The 17,065-nt window shown below is 45.2% G+C and overlaps 1 protein-coding gene across 1 annotated transcript; it reads right to left on the reverse strand.

Annotated features, from left to right (window-relative positions):
* Window positions 1-276: 276 nt before the first annotated feature.
* Window positions 277-14,046, reverse strand: LOC124149980. The gene is made up of 6 exons (XM_046521852.2): window positions 11,926-14,046; window positions 7,107-7,158; window positions 3,656-3,754; window positions 2,086-2,144; window positions 768-918; window positions 277-549 (listed from the first exon to the last, which is right to left on the reverse strand). The coding sequence occupies exons 1-6, from the start codon at window positions 11,948-11,950 to the stop codon at window positions 510-512; spliced, it is 426 nt and encodes a 141-aa protein (XP_046377808.1). The 5' UTR covers window positions 11,951-14,046; the 3' UTR covers window positions 277-509.
* Window positions 14,047-17,065: the final 3,019 nt, after the last annotated feature.

Here is a 17,065-nt window from a genome sequence, read left to right on the forward strand (position 1 = left end):
CCATCTCCCTAAAGGGCAGGTCCGACTGGATACTACCGTATTCGACGTGTAATAAGCGCCCCGCTCCAATAAGCGCCCACGGCGATATTTCCTAATATATTGGCTAGGAAACAATCCCAATCAGCACCCCTTCCGATTGATCAATGTACACAAGACTTTTTTTATTCGTGTATAATACGCACTCGTGTGTTATATCACCCTTAATAATGGGCAATTAAATTCTTGAAAAATATATCTGTCGTATGTAAACACTTCAGGCTGTTAGCATAAACCACGAAATTTACCAGTTTTCAACTCAAAATAATATTCTAATAAGCGCCCCCTATTTCTAATTGTGAGAGCGCCCGGGGCGCTTATTACGTTGAATACGGTATTTACATGTTACAATGTAACTCTGGACCTCCAGTGTGCTGCATATCTGCTTCTATGTTGTAGGGTCAGCAGATATAACAGCAGTTGAGTATTGTCTATGTCTTCATCCATGGACCATGTGGGGTCGGCAGATAGATCTATAGTTGAGTGCCGTCCATTTCTGCAACCTGCCCTCGTCTGGAAATAAGTATCATAACTGTTTCCATCAGCACCCATTACACATCGCCATCAGTTTGTCATTCATGAGGAGTACTGAGATGGAGCGGTAGTATCATTAGATTGATTTTATGCAGGAACTAAAAACATGCAGGTGTCTTTATTAATATCGAATATAATTATCAAAAACTGAACAGTTTTTAGACATTTTGAGCCACAGACGGGCCAGTCTGGCTTACCTTGTCTTTTTCTTGCAGCAGGCGAAAAAGCAGACAGTGGAAAGTACTCCTATTAACATGGCTATGAGGGCCGCCATGCAGATCATTATAATCAGCAGCGTCTTCCTCGGTAGTGCAGTGGGACCAGGTGATGTTGGTGGTGCTGATGGAGCTGTTGTATAAGCGAAAGGTCACGTGTTGAGATGTATCTCCGTCACGGTTAAGGAATTAGTGGGATGGACACAGTCCTCATATCGACACACATGACCCCATCACACGGATGACACCGGGTGTCCCCGAGATGGGGTCACATATGTCGAGTGAAGATCATTTGCTCATGTTCATTGTATAAAGCAATACTACAGCTATATTGCGGAGGCTGGAGTGGTCAAGGTCAGCATATAAATAGAAAAAATTGGCCTTGCCCTGTAATGCGAGAGTGGGTTGGTTTGGTTTGTTAGTTTGTTTAACGCCACAGTCAGCAATGTTCAAGCTAAATGACGGCGGTCTGTAAAAAATCGATTCTGGACCAGAAAGTCCAGTGATTGCTGAAGACCTATTCTAACCCGGATCTTCACAGGCCGAGTGAACCGTACTTCATTTATTTCACGGCTTGCCATCGAGGGAGGGAATCCTGACGTCTAAACGTGTGACTCGTTATAAGATCGTTTAGAAAGTATTTGAGATAACAGAGTTAATTTGATTAACCCCGCATTCAACTGTATTTTCGTAATCACACAGCGTGTCAGTTTGATGTGGGAGAAAAACACGAGGTGGTGCAGGCTTTAGACGTGTCTCTGTGACGCCCTAGGAACGCAACTCGACACAGCGATTTCAGGCCCCGTAGACTACTCGACCCCTTGTGCCCCCAAGATAACATTGTAGCCATAAGAAGTCTAGGGTGACATCGAATTGAGGTCGAGATATCTCTAGGTACAAAACAATCTGACACTCGGTAAGGCCTAGTACTGTCTGAACCGATGTATCAAATACATGGAGTTCGCATTAGTGTTAGAATGGACAGAGCGTTTGCCCTGAAAAGATGGTACTTGTCATTCTGCCTGACGTTCGCTTTTAAGAGGATAAAACAAGGACTGGCCAGTTTGAAGTTTGTATTCTGTGTCTGAGTGGAGTGTCCCTGATAAATTGTCATGGTGTTTCAGTGGGCTAGCACTATAAAACCAACATAAGTCTGGACACCTGTATGTACGTCGCTATATGAGTGAAACAGTTAAAACGGCAACGAATGAAATTATCATACATATCTATGAGACAAAATAATGACACACACAATAATATGTTTGATGTTTAAAAATCAACATGTAAATGTTCAACTTACGTGAACTGGTACGTGGTCCAATGGCCCTTGAAAAACACTCATATAGTTTATGAAGATTGCTGAAACACAATATCAATGACAAAACGTAAAAACACGACAAATATAAAATAGTTATGAACGATATCACATGTTACAAATTTCCCCTCAGGTAAAATTATAAACTACACTTTTTGTTTGAAATTCAACAAGATTCCTCTGCAATAATACCTGTAATTACTACAAAACTCTTCCCATAATAAATAGAGAAATAAATGATAATAAATATCCTGTATTAGGAATAAACACTATGTATTTAGCTCGCCAAGGCTCGCTGAATACAATGTTTATTCCCAATGCAGGATATTTACCATCCCCAAACACACTCGCGTGATAACCTCTTTATCATATAATGTCATTCTTCAATTCTGTGCTTGAAAATCGCTTCCCCTCTCTCACAAACATTACCGAAACTTTGCGAGTTTTCCTGGAATGCGCGCATTAATATTTATTACGTCACAGGGTAAGTGATGTGTCAGTCGGACAGTGACAGTAGCCAATATAGTTCCGACTGAAATCTGTTTCTTATACTGTGGCGAAGCAACATGTACGCAAACAACAATTGTTTTTATTTGCCTTTCGCGGCAATCCATCGGTCTGTCCGCTAGAGTAACTGCCCTTTGTCAAAGGGAAGCTACTCTAACCCTAGTCTATGAGAAGTCACGGCCACGGTCAGACGTTGTTGACACTCGGTCTGTCCTGTCATAACGTTAAGAAGTGTAGTCAGATGTACACACAGCGACAAAACGAAACAAGGTATCAATTCAAACATATATCGGCCAAATCCAACTATTTTAATTTGTGGAGAAGGTTTCAAGCCGCAGAGGTCTACAAGCACAGATGTAGCTACGTCACAGTGATACACTGATTTTCAGTATATTAGACTGTTGTTTTGATAATGATAGCAATTATCCCTGTAGTTTATCCAGATTCCCGATGGTTAATTCTGACTCGGTCGCCGAATGACGACGGCGACGCGATGTTTGTTTATAAATAGTGAAAGCTGTCCCTACATGACCTTTGATATTTGCATCTCTATACGCGTATGACCCCAACGGATATCGTTTTTATCCGTTGGCTTTATCCTGCCGAGAAACCTACCCATTATATGATAATAAGAAATACATGTTGTCCATTGTCCGATTCCGACTATATCACAATCATAACTCACTCACTCAAATAGCGACGATACCACGTATTCGGGAAAAGGTGAGCGTATCCTACACCAACGGTAACACCCGTCATAAATACATGCAAAGGCACGTCACGTGTTCACCTGAACAAAGAGTGCAGCTTCCAGTCATTTCAGTCATAGCCTACAACATCTATCACCACCCATTACCTCTTCGTCATCCTGTATGTCGGTATCAGCATGAGATATTCGAGTACATGTAATGCACGTATAAGGTAGGATGATTATAATGATGATGATGACACAGCTACCACCAACCCCTGGAGCTACAACATAACGTCGAGCTGTCGCCCTGTTGGTTAAAGTAAAAAGTGATGGAGAGATCACAGGGCGTGTACTTACTGTTCCCCTGGTAGTTTACTTATGTCGGTCATATTGAGACGTAAAACCCTCTTCAGGCAATCGCGGAACGGCGCGGGTACATGTACATCTGGTGGCTTCCTACAACACAGCAACTGTTTCCTTGGAACGCAAATACTTGAATATGATGAATGTAACACATGTTATATTTGGGATAAAAGTTTATTAGTAAAGTACAGATTCTTTAACTTTTTGGGGTTGAGTCCCGTCCGGGATTCGAACCCACCCTACCAGAGTGAGGCAGCTAATGGCCAGCACAAAGTCAGCGATCTGACCCACTCAGCCACCGAGACTTCCACTAAAATTAAACTCCGACAACTGCTTGTCTAGATCGCGTACTTTGTGTACCCAATGACAAGGGTAAATTGGCATTGCTCCCACGGCCGAAAGCTATGGGGATGAGTACGAGAATCTGTACTTTACGAAGAAAGTGTAATCCCAAATATAATATTTGTCACATTTGACCACTTTCTAAATGTCATTGTGTGTTCATTATGAACGGAGCTTTAGCTGTCAGCGTGGCTATGGGTACCTAGCAGTGAATGGGTACCCGACAGGATGGGATGGTAAGTTAACTTTCTAACGCCTCACAGGCAGCTTGGGTTGTATACTCCTCAGGAAGATGAGAAAGAACATAGAGTGTACACTGATCCATTGCCAGGGGTAACAGTGATGCACCTTCAGCATGATGTCTGGCATGGAAAAAGCGCAAAACAAATGGACTATTGTTCTAATACCTTATTCTTTGTCGCCGCTTAACAGCTTGTGGGGATATGTCCAAGGCACAACGACTAAACGTTCAATTTAAGGATAGATTGGTGGTTGAGAGCATGTTTATACACACTACTCGCCTCACTGTGACCTGCACACAATGGTTCCGTACATTTTGCGTTGTTTGTTTGTTTGTTTGTTGTTTAACGCCACAGACAATCCAGTGATTGACATCATGAGCATCGATTCATACAATTGGGATACGATGACAGGCATCAACCAAGACTACCCGATCCCGTTAGTCGCCTCTTACGACAAGCCACGTCGCAACTGGGTGTGTACGTACTACATGCGTGTGTCTGTCTTTGATTGTGTCATCCGTTTGTGTCTCATCTGAGAGTGTCTACATACCGATAACTATATGCAGGTCATTTACTGTTATTGTGTGTTCGGTTATATACGTGATGAGTGTGTGTACCTTGACCATGTGTGAATGTGAGCGTGTGTACCTAGACCATGTGTGAATGTGAGTGTGTGTACCTAGACCATGTGTGAATGTGAGTGTGTTTACCTTGACCATGTGTAAATGTGAGTGTGTGTACCTACACCATGTGTGAATGTGAGTTTGTGTACCAAGACTATATGTGAATTTGAGCGTGTGTACCTACACTATGTGTGAATGTGAGTGTGTGTACCTAGACTATGTGTGAATGTGAGTGTGTGTACCTACACCATGTGTGAATGTGAGTGTGTGTACCTAGACTATGTGTGAATGTGATTGTGTGTACCTACACCATGTGTGAAGGTGAGTGTGTGTACCTAGACCATGTGTGAATGTGAGTGTATGCACCTAGACAATGTGTGAATGTGAGTGTGTGTACCTTGACCATGTGTGAATGTGAGTGTGTGTAACTAGACCATGTGTGAATGTGAGTGTGTATACCTTGACTTTGTGTGAATGTGAGTGTGTGTACCTTGACCATGTGTGAATGTGAGTGTGTACCTAGACCATGTGTGAATGTGAGTGTGTGTAAGTCACAGTTAGACACTGGTTTTCAGTATATTAGACTGTTGTTTTGATAATGATAGCAATTATCCCTGTAGTTTATCCAGATTCCCGATGGTTAATTCTGACTCGATCGCCGCTGACGAGAGAGACGCCATGTTTGTTTATAAACAGTGAAAGTAGTCCCTACTTGACCTTTGATATTGAATGTGAGAGTGTGTACCTTGACCTTGTGTGAATGTGAGTGTGTGTTACTAGACCATGTGTGAATGTGAGTGTGCATACCTTGACTTTGTGTGAATGTGAGTGTATGTACCTACACCATGTGTAAATGTGAGTGTGTACCTACACCATGTGCAAATGTGAAAGTGTGTACCCAAACCATGTGTGAATGTGAGAGAGTGTACCTACTCCATGTGTGAATGTGAGACTGTGCACATACACCATGTGTGAATGTGAATGTGTGTACCTACTCCATGTGTGAATGTGAATGTGTGTACCTAGACTATGTGTGAATGTGAGTGTGTGTACGTCACAGTTAGACACTGATTTTCAGTATATTAGACTGTTGTTTTGATAATGATAGCAACTATCCCTGTAGTTTATCCAGATTCCCGATGGTTAATACTGACTCGATCGCCGAATGACGAGGGAGACGCCATGTTTGTTTATAAACAGTGAAAGTAGTCCCTACTTGACCTTTGATATTGAATGTGCGACCTATACTATGTGTGAATGTGAGTGTGCGACCTAGACTATGTGTGAATGTGAGTGTGTGTACCTAGACTATGTGTGAATGTGAGTGTGTGTACCTAGACTATGTGAGTGTGAGTGTGTGTACCTAGACTATGTGTGAATGTGAGTGTGTTTACCTATTCCATGTGTGAACGTGAGTGTGTGTACCTAGACTATGTGAGTATGAGTGTGTGTACCTAGACTATGTGAGTGTGAGTATCTAGACTATGTGTGAATGTGAGTGTGTGTACCTAGACCATGTGTGAATGTGAGTGTGTGTACCTAGACTATGTGAGTGTGAGTGTGTGTACCTAGACTATGTGAGTGTGAGTGTGTGTACCTAGACTATGTGTGAATGTGAGAGTGTGTACCTAGACCATGTGTGAATGTGAGTGTGTGTACCTAGGGTATGTTTGAATGTGAGTGTGTGCCCTAGACTATGTGTGAATGTGAGAGTGTGTACCTAGAGTATGTGTGAATGTGAGAGTGTGTACCTAGAGTATGTGTGAATGTGAGAGTGTGTACCTAGAGTATGCGTGAATGTTAGTGTGTGTACCTAGACCAAGAGTGAATGTGAGTGTGTGTACCTAGAGTATGTTTGAATGTGAGTGTGTACCTAGACCATGTGTGAATGTGAGAGTGTGTACCTAGAGTATGTTTGAATGTGAGAGTGTGTACCTAGAGTATGTGTGAATGTTAGTGTGTGTACCTAGACCAAGAGTGAGTGTGAGTGTTCACTCCGGTGAACGTATGTCGGCATATCTTTGACTACATGCATGTATGTTAGTGTCTGTATGTGGTCAGGGCTATGACTAACTGTGCTCTATTATGACTTGATATAACACTCTCTGCGGTGCATGGAATTCAATTGATAGACACATGTACATAGAGTTGTAGCAGTGTGTCTCAACGGGAAGTCCCGTGATATGTATATTGACATAACATACCTGAGAATCGATATAAGACCAAAACTACACTTACGGGACGTGGACGTGATCCCCGTATATACCAAGCACCAGAAACATGTGAAGACCTGCAACAAGAAATAGATAACATAATATCTCCACAGAACAACTTATGTGTCTCTCCGTAAGGATTCCGGGGCAGTGTAGGTCCCTAATACAACATGCGTTATCCCCCGGGGTATTCCGGGTGGAATAGGCCCCTAGTACAGCGTACTGCACTCCCAATTGGGATTTGGAGGCGGAAAGAGTCGCCAGTACAACATGTTTGCCTACCAAGGGGAATTCCGGGGCTAAATTGTTGGGTGAGTGAGTGAGTGAGTGAGTTGGGTTTAACGCCGCTTTTAACAGTATTCCAGTTATATCGCGGTGTGTCAGCTTAATGTGTGAGGAAAGCCCGAAGTGATGCAGGTTTCAGACGTTTACCACTTCGGTGAAACCCACGAGCACGGGTATGGTGCTGACAAACCTAGAAACATAATTGTGGCGAACCGGGATTCGAACCCACAATCATAGGTTTCTTGCGTGCCGAAGGGACGCAACTCTGCACAGCGTATCGCGGCGCCTTAGACGACTGGGCCACCCGTGCCCTCCTAAATTGTTGGGGGCTGTGGTGTCTAACAGGTAGTTGATATATGTTGGTTCACAGTGGAAACTTAACTTAATAAACTAAACATGAACTCGCCTTGCCATCAACTAAACGTGAAATGCCCTTATAATGTAATGAGCAATGAAAATGGAATAAGATACAATGACATGAATTTGAAACTTGAAATAAAGTTGTTGTTTAATTGGCGTATGTTTACAATGTCAACGGATAACTCTCTCAACTTTTTCTGTTCTATTTTTTCTATACTATTCTAGTTCACTATTTCTGTCACTTAGAGAGAGATATCCGTTTTCTACTTGCACCTACGAACGCCAGAATCCAACTGAAAGTCTTGAGCATGCGCAGTTTACGCTCACCCAGCACGAAGCACGTTCTGCATGCTAACCTTAACGCTATCTGCTACACTATCGTGTACTTATGAATCAACTACTGTGTCCAGGAACATGACTCTTGACCCCGGACGCTCCAGATCATATGCTAATGGGTGAAGCACACTCATGGAGAGACATCTTCGTCAGTGTGACCGCACAATTAACGCTGATAACAATATGAAGTGCATCACTCACATCAAGCTGATAAATATATATCTCATTTGTATTAGACACATATACTTCACTGTTATTAATTCAATTGAAACTAAATATTGACTACAGTCCTTCCTGTCTGTGTTATATCTTACTATTAGTAACAATACACTTTGTACAGTCAAACACATTTCACGTGTACTGTACATGGTATTATAATAACACAGACGGCCAATCACACAGACAAATGTCTTAAATTAGCTTCATGGTGAACTATTCTAGAAGCTCCCTGCACCTTACCCTACTCTTTCCACTATCTTACCGTATCATTAGAAATTATATTGTGTTTCGATGAACAAAAATATGTCTCGCAACTTCGTTTCGCGCTATCCCTCTTTTCAGCATACCCACGGCGCGTAGACGTTGCTTTTCAACAAGCCGTGAAATTGCGTGATCGTTATTTAAGGTCAAACTAAAGTGTTTTTATAGCATATTATGACTAAACAATCCTTGTGTGATGTTCACATCCAAAATCACGTGTGTGATTATCATGCTCCCAATAAACATGCAGACATAAAAAATGTTGGCCGTGCAAATTGTGAATCGCCAACTTAAAGTCGAGGAGATGTCTTTACGAATATATGTATTGAAAGATGCACTATTTAATTTCAGATTACAGTTTTATTTATTGAACTTTATATGAATCACAGTTACTTTTTTTCCGTTAGCATATAACATACATAGTCCAATATTAAAGTAGATCATAATTATTGACATGTTTATTTAGCGTGATGCATGCTTATTTTTATCCATGTTTCTTTATAGATACATATCGTGATGATAGATTATATTGTCCTCAGTGTGTTTTAACTGCTTTCATTATTAGTGTACACTTCACTTGAACGGAAACTGAGAAACACTGTGGTTCCCGCTTCCCGTTTCTATCATTGTGAAACAGAAATCGGAAACACGTTTCCGCTTTGTCATCTGAAGTAGTAAGTGTCAGCCGTTCTCAGAGTATGTGCTCGGGCTGAGATGTAATGTCAGGATTAACCTCAAGGTGCACCGTGTGTATGTATCCTAAGAATAATCAAGGATGTCTTCATATAATGAACTGCATTGTTTCACATGAGTCTAATTGTTTCATATGGGTATCATTGTTTAACAATATAAGCAGCATTGTCGTACGTGATGAACGGCATTGTTTCACATGAGTCTAATTGTTTCACATGGGTATCATTGTTTAACGTTATAAGCAGCATTGACGTACGTGATGAACGGCATTGTTTCACATGAGTCTAATTGTTTCACATGGGTATCATTGTTTAACGTTATAAGCAGCATTGACGTACGTGATGAACGGCATTGTTTCACATGAGTCTAATTGTTTCACATGGGTATCATTGTTTAAAATTATAAGCAGCATTGATATACAAAATGAAAGGTATTGTTTCACATGAGTCTAATTGTTTCACATGGGTATCATTGTTTAACATTATAAGCAGCATTGATATACAAAATGAAAGGTATTGTTTCACATGAGTCTAATTGTTTCACATGGGTATCATTGTTTAACGTTATAAGCAGCATTGTCGTACGTGATGAACGGCATTGTTTCACATGAGTCTAATTGTTTCACATGGGTATCATTGTTTAACGTTATAAGCAGCATTGTCGTACGTGATGAACGGCATTGTTTCACATGAGTCTAATTGTTTCACATGGGTATCATTGTTTAACGTTATAAGCAGCATTGACGTACGTGATGAACGGCATTGTTTCACATGAGTCTAATTGTTTCACATGGGTATCATTGTTTAAAATTATAAGCAGCATTGATATACAAAATGAAAGGTATTGTTTCACATGAGTCTAATTGTTTCACATGGGTATCATTGTTTAAAATTATAAGCAGCATTGATATACAAAATGAAAGGTATTGTTTCACATGAGTCTAATTGTTTCACATGGGTATCATTGTTTAACGTTATAAGCAGCATTGATATACATAATGAACTGCATTGTTTCACATGAGTCTAATTGTTTCACATGGGTATCATTGTTTAAAATTATAAGCAGCATCGATACACATAATGAACGGCATTGTTTCACATGAGTCTAATTGTTTCACATGGGTATCATTGTTTAACAATATAAGCAGCATTGATATACAAAATGAACGGCATTGTTTCACATGAGTCTAATTGTTTCACATGGGTATCATTGTTTAACGTTATAAGCAGCATTGTCGTACGTGATGAACGGCATTGTTTCACATGAGTCTAATTGTTTCACATGGGTATCATTGTTTAATGTTATAAGCAGCATTGTCGTACGTGATGAACGGCATTGTTTCACATGAGTCTAATTGTTTCACATGGGTATCATTGTTTAACGTTATAAGCAGCATTGTCGTACGTGATGAACGGCATTGTTTCACATGAGTCTAATTGTTTCACATGGGTATCATTGTTTAAAATTATAAGCAGCATTGATATACAAAATGAAAGGTATTGTTTCACATGAGTCTAATTGTTTCACATGGGTATCATTGTTTAACATTATAAGCAGCATTGATATACAAAATGAAAGGTATTGTTTCACATGAGTCTAATTGTTTCACATGGGTATCATTGTTTAACGTTATAAGCAGCATTGATATACATAATGAACTGCATTGTTTCACATGAGTCTAATTGTTTCACATGGGTATCATTGTTTAAAATTATAAGCAGCATCGATACACATAATGAACGGCATTGTTTCACATGAGTCTAATTGTTTCACATGGGTATCATTGTTTAACAATATAAGCAGCATTGATATACAAAATGAACGGCATTGTTTCACATGAGTCTAATTGTTTCACATGGGTATCATTGTTTCACATGAGTATCAGTGTTTCACATGAGTATCGGTGTTTCACATGAGTCTAATTGTTTCACATGGGTATAAATTTTTTGCATCAGTTTCAGTGTTTCACATGAGTATCAGTGTTTAACATGAGTATCAGTGTTTCACATGAGTATCAGTGTTTCACATAAGTATCGGTGTTTCACATGAGTCTAATTGTTTCACATGGATATAATTTTTTTGCATCAGTTTCAGTGTTTCACATGAGTATCAGTGTTTCACATGAGTATCGGTGTTTCACATGAGTATCATTGGAAGAAGCTGTGATGTGCCATGCCACGACATCACAACATGACTCCCAGTGTGTGTATTAAGTGCACAGTTGCAGAGCCTGATGGCATGTGCATCTACGCATGAACGTTTAGGTTCAAATTAAATTCGCAGTATCCTAAGAACCGTATGTACTTCGTTTGTAAATCCGCGTAAGCACCACACGCCGTGGATTCAACAGCATCCTCGATAATCGAGGGCGACATGTCTCAATATAATACCCCATTAAACGGATTTTCTATAATATCTCATTAACCAGGTTGTTCTAACTAAAGTCCATAACACGGGTGGTATAAACTATCCCATTAACCAAGTGGTTCTAACTATCTCAGTAAACATGTGGTTTAAACTGTCCTATTAACCAAGTGGTTCTAACTATTCCATAACACGGGTGGTTTACACTATGCCATGAAACAGGTTATATTTGATAAGAAATACTTCCTGTTTTAAGTGTGTCAATATCAATCAGGGCACTGATAATGCCACGTATTGTAGCCAGCATTTAGAAAGGCGTATCTCACCTAGGTGGATTAAGGCTTCCCTCATTGTACTTCTCCCAGAGCCGTCTCGCGAGTTCGCACCAGCTGACTGACACACAGGACGAGGCACAGTTTCCCGTTATGTTGTGATACGGAGGTAGGGAATGCGGAAACAAACAGTGTAATACAGCTTAGTCAACTCGTTGTGTGGGTAGGAAATGAATGATGTGGGAACACGTACCACTTTGTCGAGAGCAGGGCGGCGGGAAAACGTGACAGACGACGTCACAGGGATGGGTGGATGACGTATCACAGGGACGGGGGATGTGAGGGTGGGTGGAGGTTGTCACAGGGACGGGGGATGCGAGGGTGTGTGGAGATTGTCACAGGGACGGGAGATGTGAGGAAGGGTGGAGATTGTCACAGGTACGCGAGATGTGAGGGTGGGTGGACGATGTCACAGGGACGGAAGATGTGAGGGTGTGTGGAGATTGTCACAGGGACGGGAGATGTGAGGAAGGGTGGAGGATGTCACAGAGACGGAAGATGTGAGGGTGGGTGGAGGATGTCACAGGGACGGGAGATGTGTGGATGGATGGAGGATGTCACAGGGGCGGGAGATGTGAGGGTGGGTGGAGGATGTCACAGGGACGGGAGATGTGAGAGTGGGTGGAGGATGTCACAGGGACGGGAGATGTGAGGAAGGGTGGAGGTTGTCACAGGGACGGGGGGTGTGAGGTTGGGTGGAGGTTGTCACAGGGACGGGAGATGTGAGGGTGGGTGGAGGTTGTCACAGGGACGGGAGATGTGAGGGTGGGTGGAGGTTGTCACAGGGACGGGAGGTGTGAGGGTGGGTGGAGGTTGTCACAGGGACGGGAGATGTGAGGGTGGGTGAAGATTGTCACAGGTACGCGAGATGTGAGGGTGGGTGGAGGTTGTCACAGGGACGGGAGATGTGAGGGTGGGTGGAGGATGTCACAGGGACGGGAGATGTGAGGGTGTGTGGAGATTGTCACAGGTACGCGAGAGGTGAGGGTGGGTGGAGGATGTCACAGGGACGGGAGATGTGAGGGTGGGTGGAGGATGTCACAGGGACGGGAGATGTGAGGGTGTGTGGAGATTGTCACAGGTACGCGAGAGGTGAGGGTGGGTGGAGGATGTCACAGGGACGGGAGATGTGAGGGTGGGTGGAGATTGTCACAGGTACGCGAGAGGTGAGGGTGGGTGGAGGATGTCACAGGGGCGGGAGAGGTGAGGGTGGGTGGAGGATGTCACAGGGACGGGAGATGTGAGGGTGGGTGGAGGATGTCACAGGGACGGGAGGTGTGAGGATGGGTGGAGGATGTCACAGGGGCGGGAGGTGTGAGGGTGGGTGGAGGATGTCACAGGGACGGGAGATGTGAGGGTGGGTGGAGGATGTCACAGGGACGGGAGATGTGAGGGTGGGTGGAGGATGTCACAGGGACTGGAGGTGTTAGGATGGGTGGAGGATGTCACAGGGGCGGGAGGTGTGAGGCTGGGTGGAGGATGTCACAGGGACGGGAGATGTGAGGGTGGGTGGAGGATGTCACAGGGACGGGAGATGTGACGGTGGGTGGAGGATGTCACAGGGACGGGAGATGTGAGGGTGGGTGGAGGATGTCACAGGGACGGGAGGTGTGAGGGTGGGTGGAGGATGTCTCAGGGACGGGAGATGTGAGGGTGGGTGGAGGATGTCACAGGGACGGGAGATGTGAGGGTGGAGGATGTCACAGGGACGGGAGATGTGAGGGTGTGTGGAGATTGTCACAGGTACGCGAGAGGTGAGGGTGGGTGGAGGATGTCACAGGGACGGGAGATGTGAGGGTGGGTGGAGATTGTCACAGGTACGCGAGAGGTGAGGGTGGGTGGAGGATGTCACAGGGGCGGGAGAGGTGAGGGTGGGTGGAGGATGTCACAGGGACGGGAGATGTGAGGGTGGGTGGAGGATGTCACAGGGACGGGAGGTGTGAGGATGGGTGGAGGATGTCACAGGGGCGGGAGGTGTGAGGGTGGGTGGAGGATGTCACAGGGACGGGAGATGTGAGGGTGGGTGGAGGATGTCACAGGGACGGGAGATGTGAGGGTGGGTGGAGGATGTCACAGGGGCGGGAGATGTGAGGGTGGGTGGAGGATGTCACAGGGCCGGGAGATGTGAGGGTGGGTGGAGGATGTCACAGGGACGGGAGGTGTAAGGATGGGTGGAGGATGTCACAGGGACGGGAGATGTGAGGATGGGTGGAGGATGTCACAGGGACGGGAGATGTGACGGTGGGTGGAGGATGTCACAGGGACGGGAGATGTGAGGGTGGGTGGAGGATGTCACAGGGACGGGAGGTGTGAGGGTGGGTGGAGGATGTCTCAGGGACGGGAGATGTGAGGGTGGGTGGAGGATGTCACAGGGACGGGAGATGTGAGGGTGGAGGATGTCACAGGTACGGGAGATGTGAGGGTGGGTGGAGGATGTCACAGGGACGGGAGATGTGAGGGTGGGTGGAGGATGTCACAGGGAAGGGAGATGTGAGGGTGGGTGGAGGATGTCACAGGGACGGGAGGTGTGAGGGTGGGTGGAGGATGTCTCAGGGACGGGAGATGTGAGGGGGGTGGAGGTTGTCACAGGGACGGGGGATGTGAGGGTGTGTGGAGATTGTCACAGGGACGGGAGATGTGAGGGTGGGTGGAGATTGTCACAGGTACGGGAGATGTGAGGGTGGGTGGAGGATGTCACAGGGACGGGAGATGTGAGGGTGGGTAAGGATGTCACAGGGACGGGAGATGTGAGGGTGGGTGGAGGATGTCACAGGGACGGGAGATGTGAGGGTGGGTGGAGGTTGTCACAGGGACGGGGGATGTGAGGGTGTGTGGAGATTGTCACAGGGACGAGAGATGTGAGGGTGGGTGGAGATTGTCACAGGGACGGGAGATGTGAGGGTGGGTGGAGATTGTCACAGGTATGCGAGATGTGTGGGTGGGTGGAGGATGTCTCAGGGACGGGAGGTGTGAGGGTGGGTGGAGATTGTCACAGGGACGAGAGATGTGAGGGTGGGTGGAGATTGTCACAGGTATGCGAGATGTGTGGGTGGGTGGAGGATGTCTCAGGGACGGGAGGTGTGAGGGTGGGTGGAGATTGTCTCAGGGACGAGAGATGTGAGGGTGGGTGGAGATTGTCACAGGGACGAGAGATGTGAGGGTGGGTGGAGATTGTCACAGGTATGCGAGATGTGTGGGTGGGTGGAGGATGTCTCAGGGACGGGAGGTGTGAGGGTGGAGGTTGTCACAGGGACGCGAGATGTGAGGGTGTGTAGAGATTGTCACAGGGGCGGGAGATGTGAGGGTGGGTGGAGGATGTCTCAGGGACGGGAGGTGTGAGGGTGGGTGGAGGTTGTCACAGGGACGCGAGATGTGAGGGTGTGTAGAGATTGTCACAGGGGCGGGAGATGTGAGGGTGGGTGGAGGATGTCTCAGGGACGGGAGGGTGTGAGGGTGGGTGGAGGATGTCACAGGGACGCGAGATGTGAGGGGGGTGGAAGATGTCACAGGGACGGGAGATGTGAGGGTGGGTGGAGGATGTAAGGTGGATAGAAGTTTAGGGAGGTATGTTTGAAATGTGTAGGGGGATAGTGGTGGACGTGAAGGGGATTGGAGGGTAGAGGGAGTGGTGGTTTGTAGACGGGAGCGTGGTGGTTTGAAGGCGTGAGAGTGATGGTTGAAAGAAGCGAGAGTGATGGTTTGAAGACGTGAGAGTGATGGTTTGTAGAAGTGAGAATGGTGGTTTGAAGACGTGTGAGTGATGGTTTGAAGACGTGAAAGGGGTGGTCTAAGGACGTGAGAGGGATGGTCTGAAGACGTGAGAAGGATGGTTTGAAGACGTGAGAGTGATGGTTTGTAGAAGTGAGAATGGTGGTTTGAAGACATAAGAGATATGGTTTGAAGACGTGAAAGGGGTGGTCTAAGGACGTGAGAGGGATGGTCTGAAGACGTGAGAAGGATGGTTTGAAGACGTGAGAGGGATGGTTTGAAGACGTGAGAGGGATGGTTTGAAGACGTGAGAGGGATGGTTTGAAGACGTGAGAGGGATGGTTTGAAGACGTGAGAGGGATGGTTTGAAGACGTGAGAGGGATGGTTTGAAGACGTGAGTGGGATGGTTTGAAGATGTGAGAGGCATGGTTTGAAGACGTGAGAGGGATGGTTTGAAGACGTGAGAGGGATGGTTTGAAGACGTGAGAGGGATGGTTTGAAGACGTGAGAGGGATGGTTTGAAGACGTGAGAGGGATGGTTTGAAGACGTGAGAGAGATGGTTTGAAGACGTGAGAGGGATTGTCTGAAGACGTGAGAATGATGGTTTGAAGACGTGAGAGGGATGGTTTGAAGATGTGAGAGGCATGGTTTCAAGACGTGAGAGGGATGGTTTGAAGACGTGAGAGGGATGGTTTGAAGACGTGAGAGGGATGGTTTGAAGACGTGAGAGGGATTGTCTGAAGACGTGAACATGATGGATTGAAGACGTGAGAGTAATGGTTTGAAGACGTGAGAGAGATGGTTTGAAGACGTGAGAATAAGAGGGATGGTGGAAGACGTGAGTTGGGTGCTTTAAATACGTGAAAGCGATTGTTTGACGGCTAAGAGAGAGATGTTTGAAGACGTGAGAGGGATGGTTGAAGGCGTGAGAGGGATGGTTTGAAGACGTGAGACTAGTGGTTTGAATACGTGAGAGGGATGGTTTAAAGACGTGAGAGGGATGGTTTGAAGACGTGAGAGGGATGGTTTGAAGACGTGAGAGGGATGGTTTGAAGACGTGAGAGGGATGGTTTGAAGACGTGAGTGGGATGGTTTGAAGACGTAAGGCTGGTGGTTTGATGACGTGGGAGTTATCGTTTTGAAGACGCGAGGGTGATGGTTTGAAGACGTGTGAGAGATGATTTCAAGACGTGAGAATAAGAGGGATGGTGGAAGACGTGAGATGGATCCTTTAAAGATATGAAAGCGATTGTTTGACGGCTGAGAGAGATGTTTAAAGACGTGAGAGGGATTGTTTGAGGTGTGAGAGTGATGGTTTGAAGACGTGAGACTGGTGGTTTGAAGGCGTGAGAGGGATGGTTTGAAGACGTGAGAGGGATGGTTTGAAGACGTGAGATGGATGGTTTGAAGACGTAAGAGGCATG

Source organism: Haliotis rufescens, unplaced genomic scaffold (genome assembly GCF_023055435.1).
Source record: "Haliotis rufescens isolate VD_foot unplaced genomic scaffold, xgHalRufe1.0.p SCAF_9, whole genome shotgun sequence".
Classification (NCBI taxonomy): Eukaryota; Metazoa; Mollusca; class Gastropoda; order Lepetellida; family Haliotidae; genus Haliotis; species Haliotis rufescens.

What these genes read in the sequence shown, in the direction of transcription:
- LOC124149980 (XM_046521852.2), bottom strand. Translation starts at nt 11,950, where the DNA reads ATGAGGGAAGCCTTAATCCACCTAG. An exon ending in AGTAAACTACCAGGGGAACA is followed by an intron (nt 2,145 to 3,655) that starts GTAAGTACACGC and finishes ATTGTGTTTCAG; the next exon opens with CAATCTTCATAAACTATATG. An exon ending in TGGACCACGTACCAGTTCAC is followed by an intron (nt 919 to 2,085) that starts GTAAGTTGAACA and finishes CTTATACAACAG; the next exon opens with CTCCATCAGCACCACCAACA.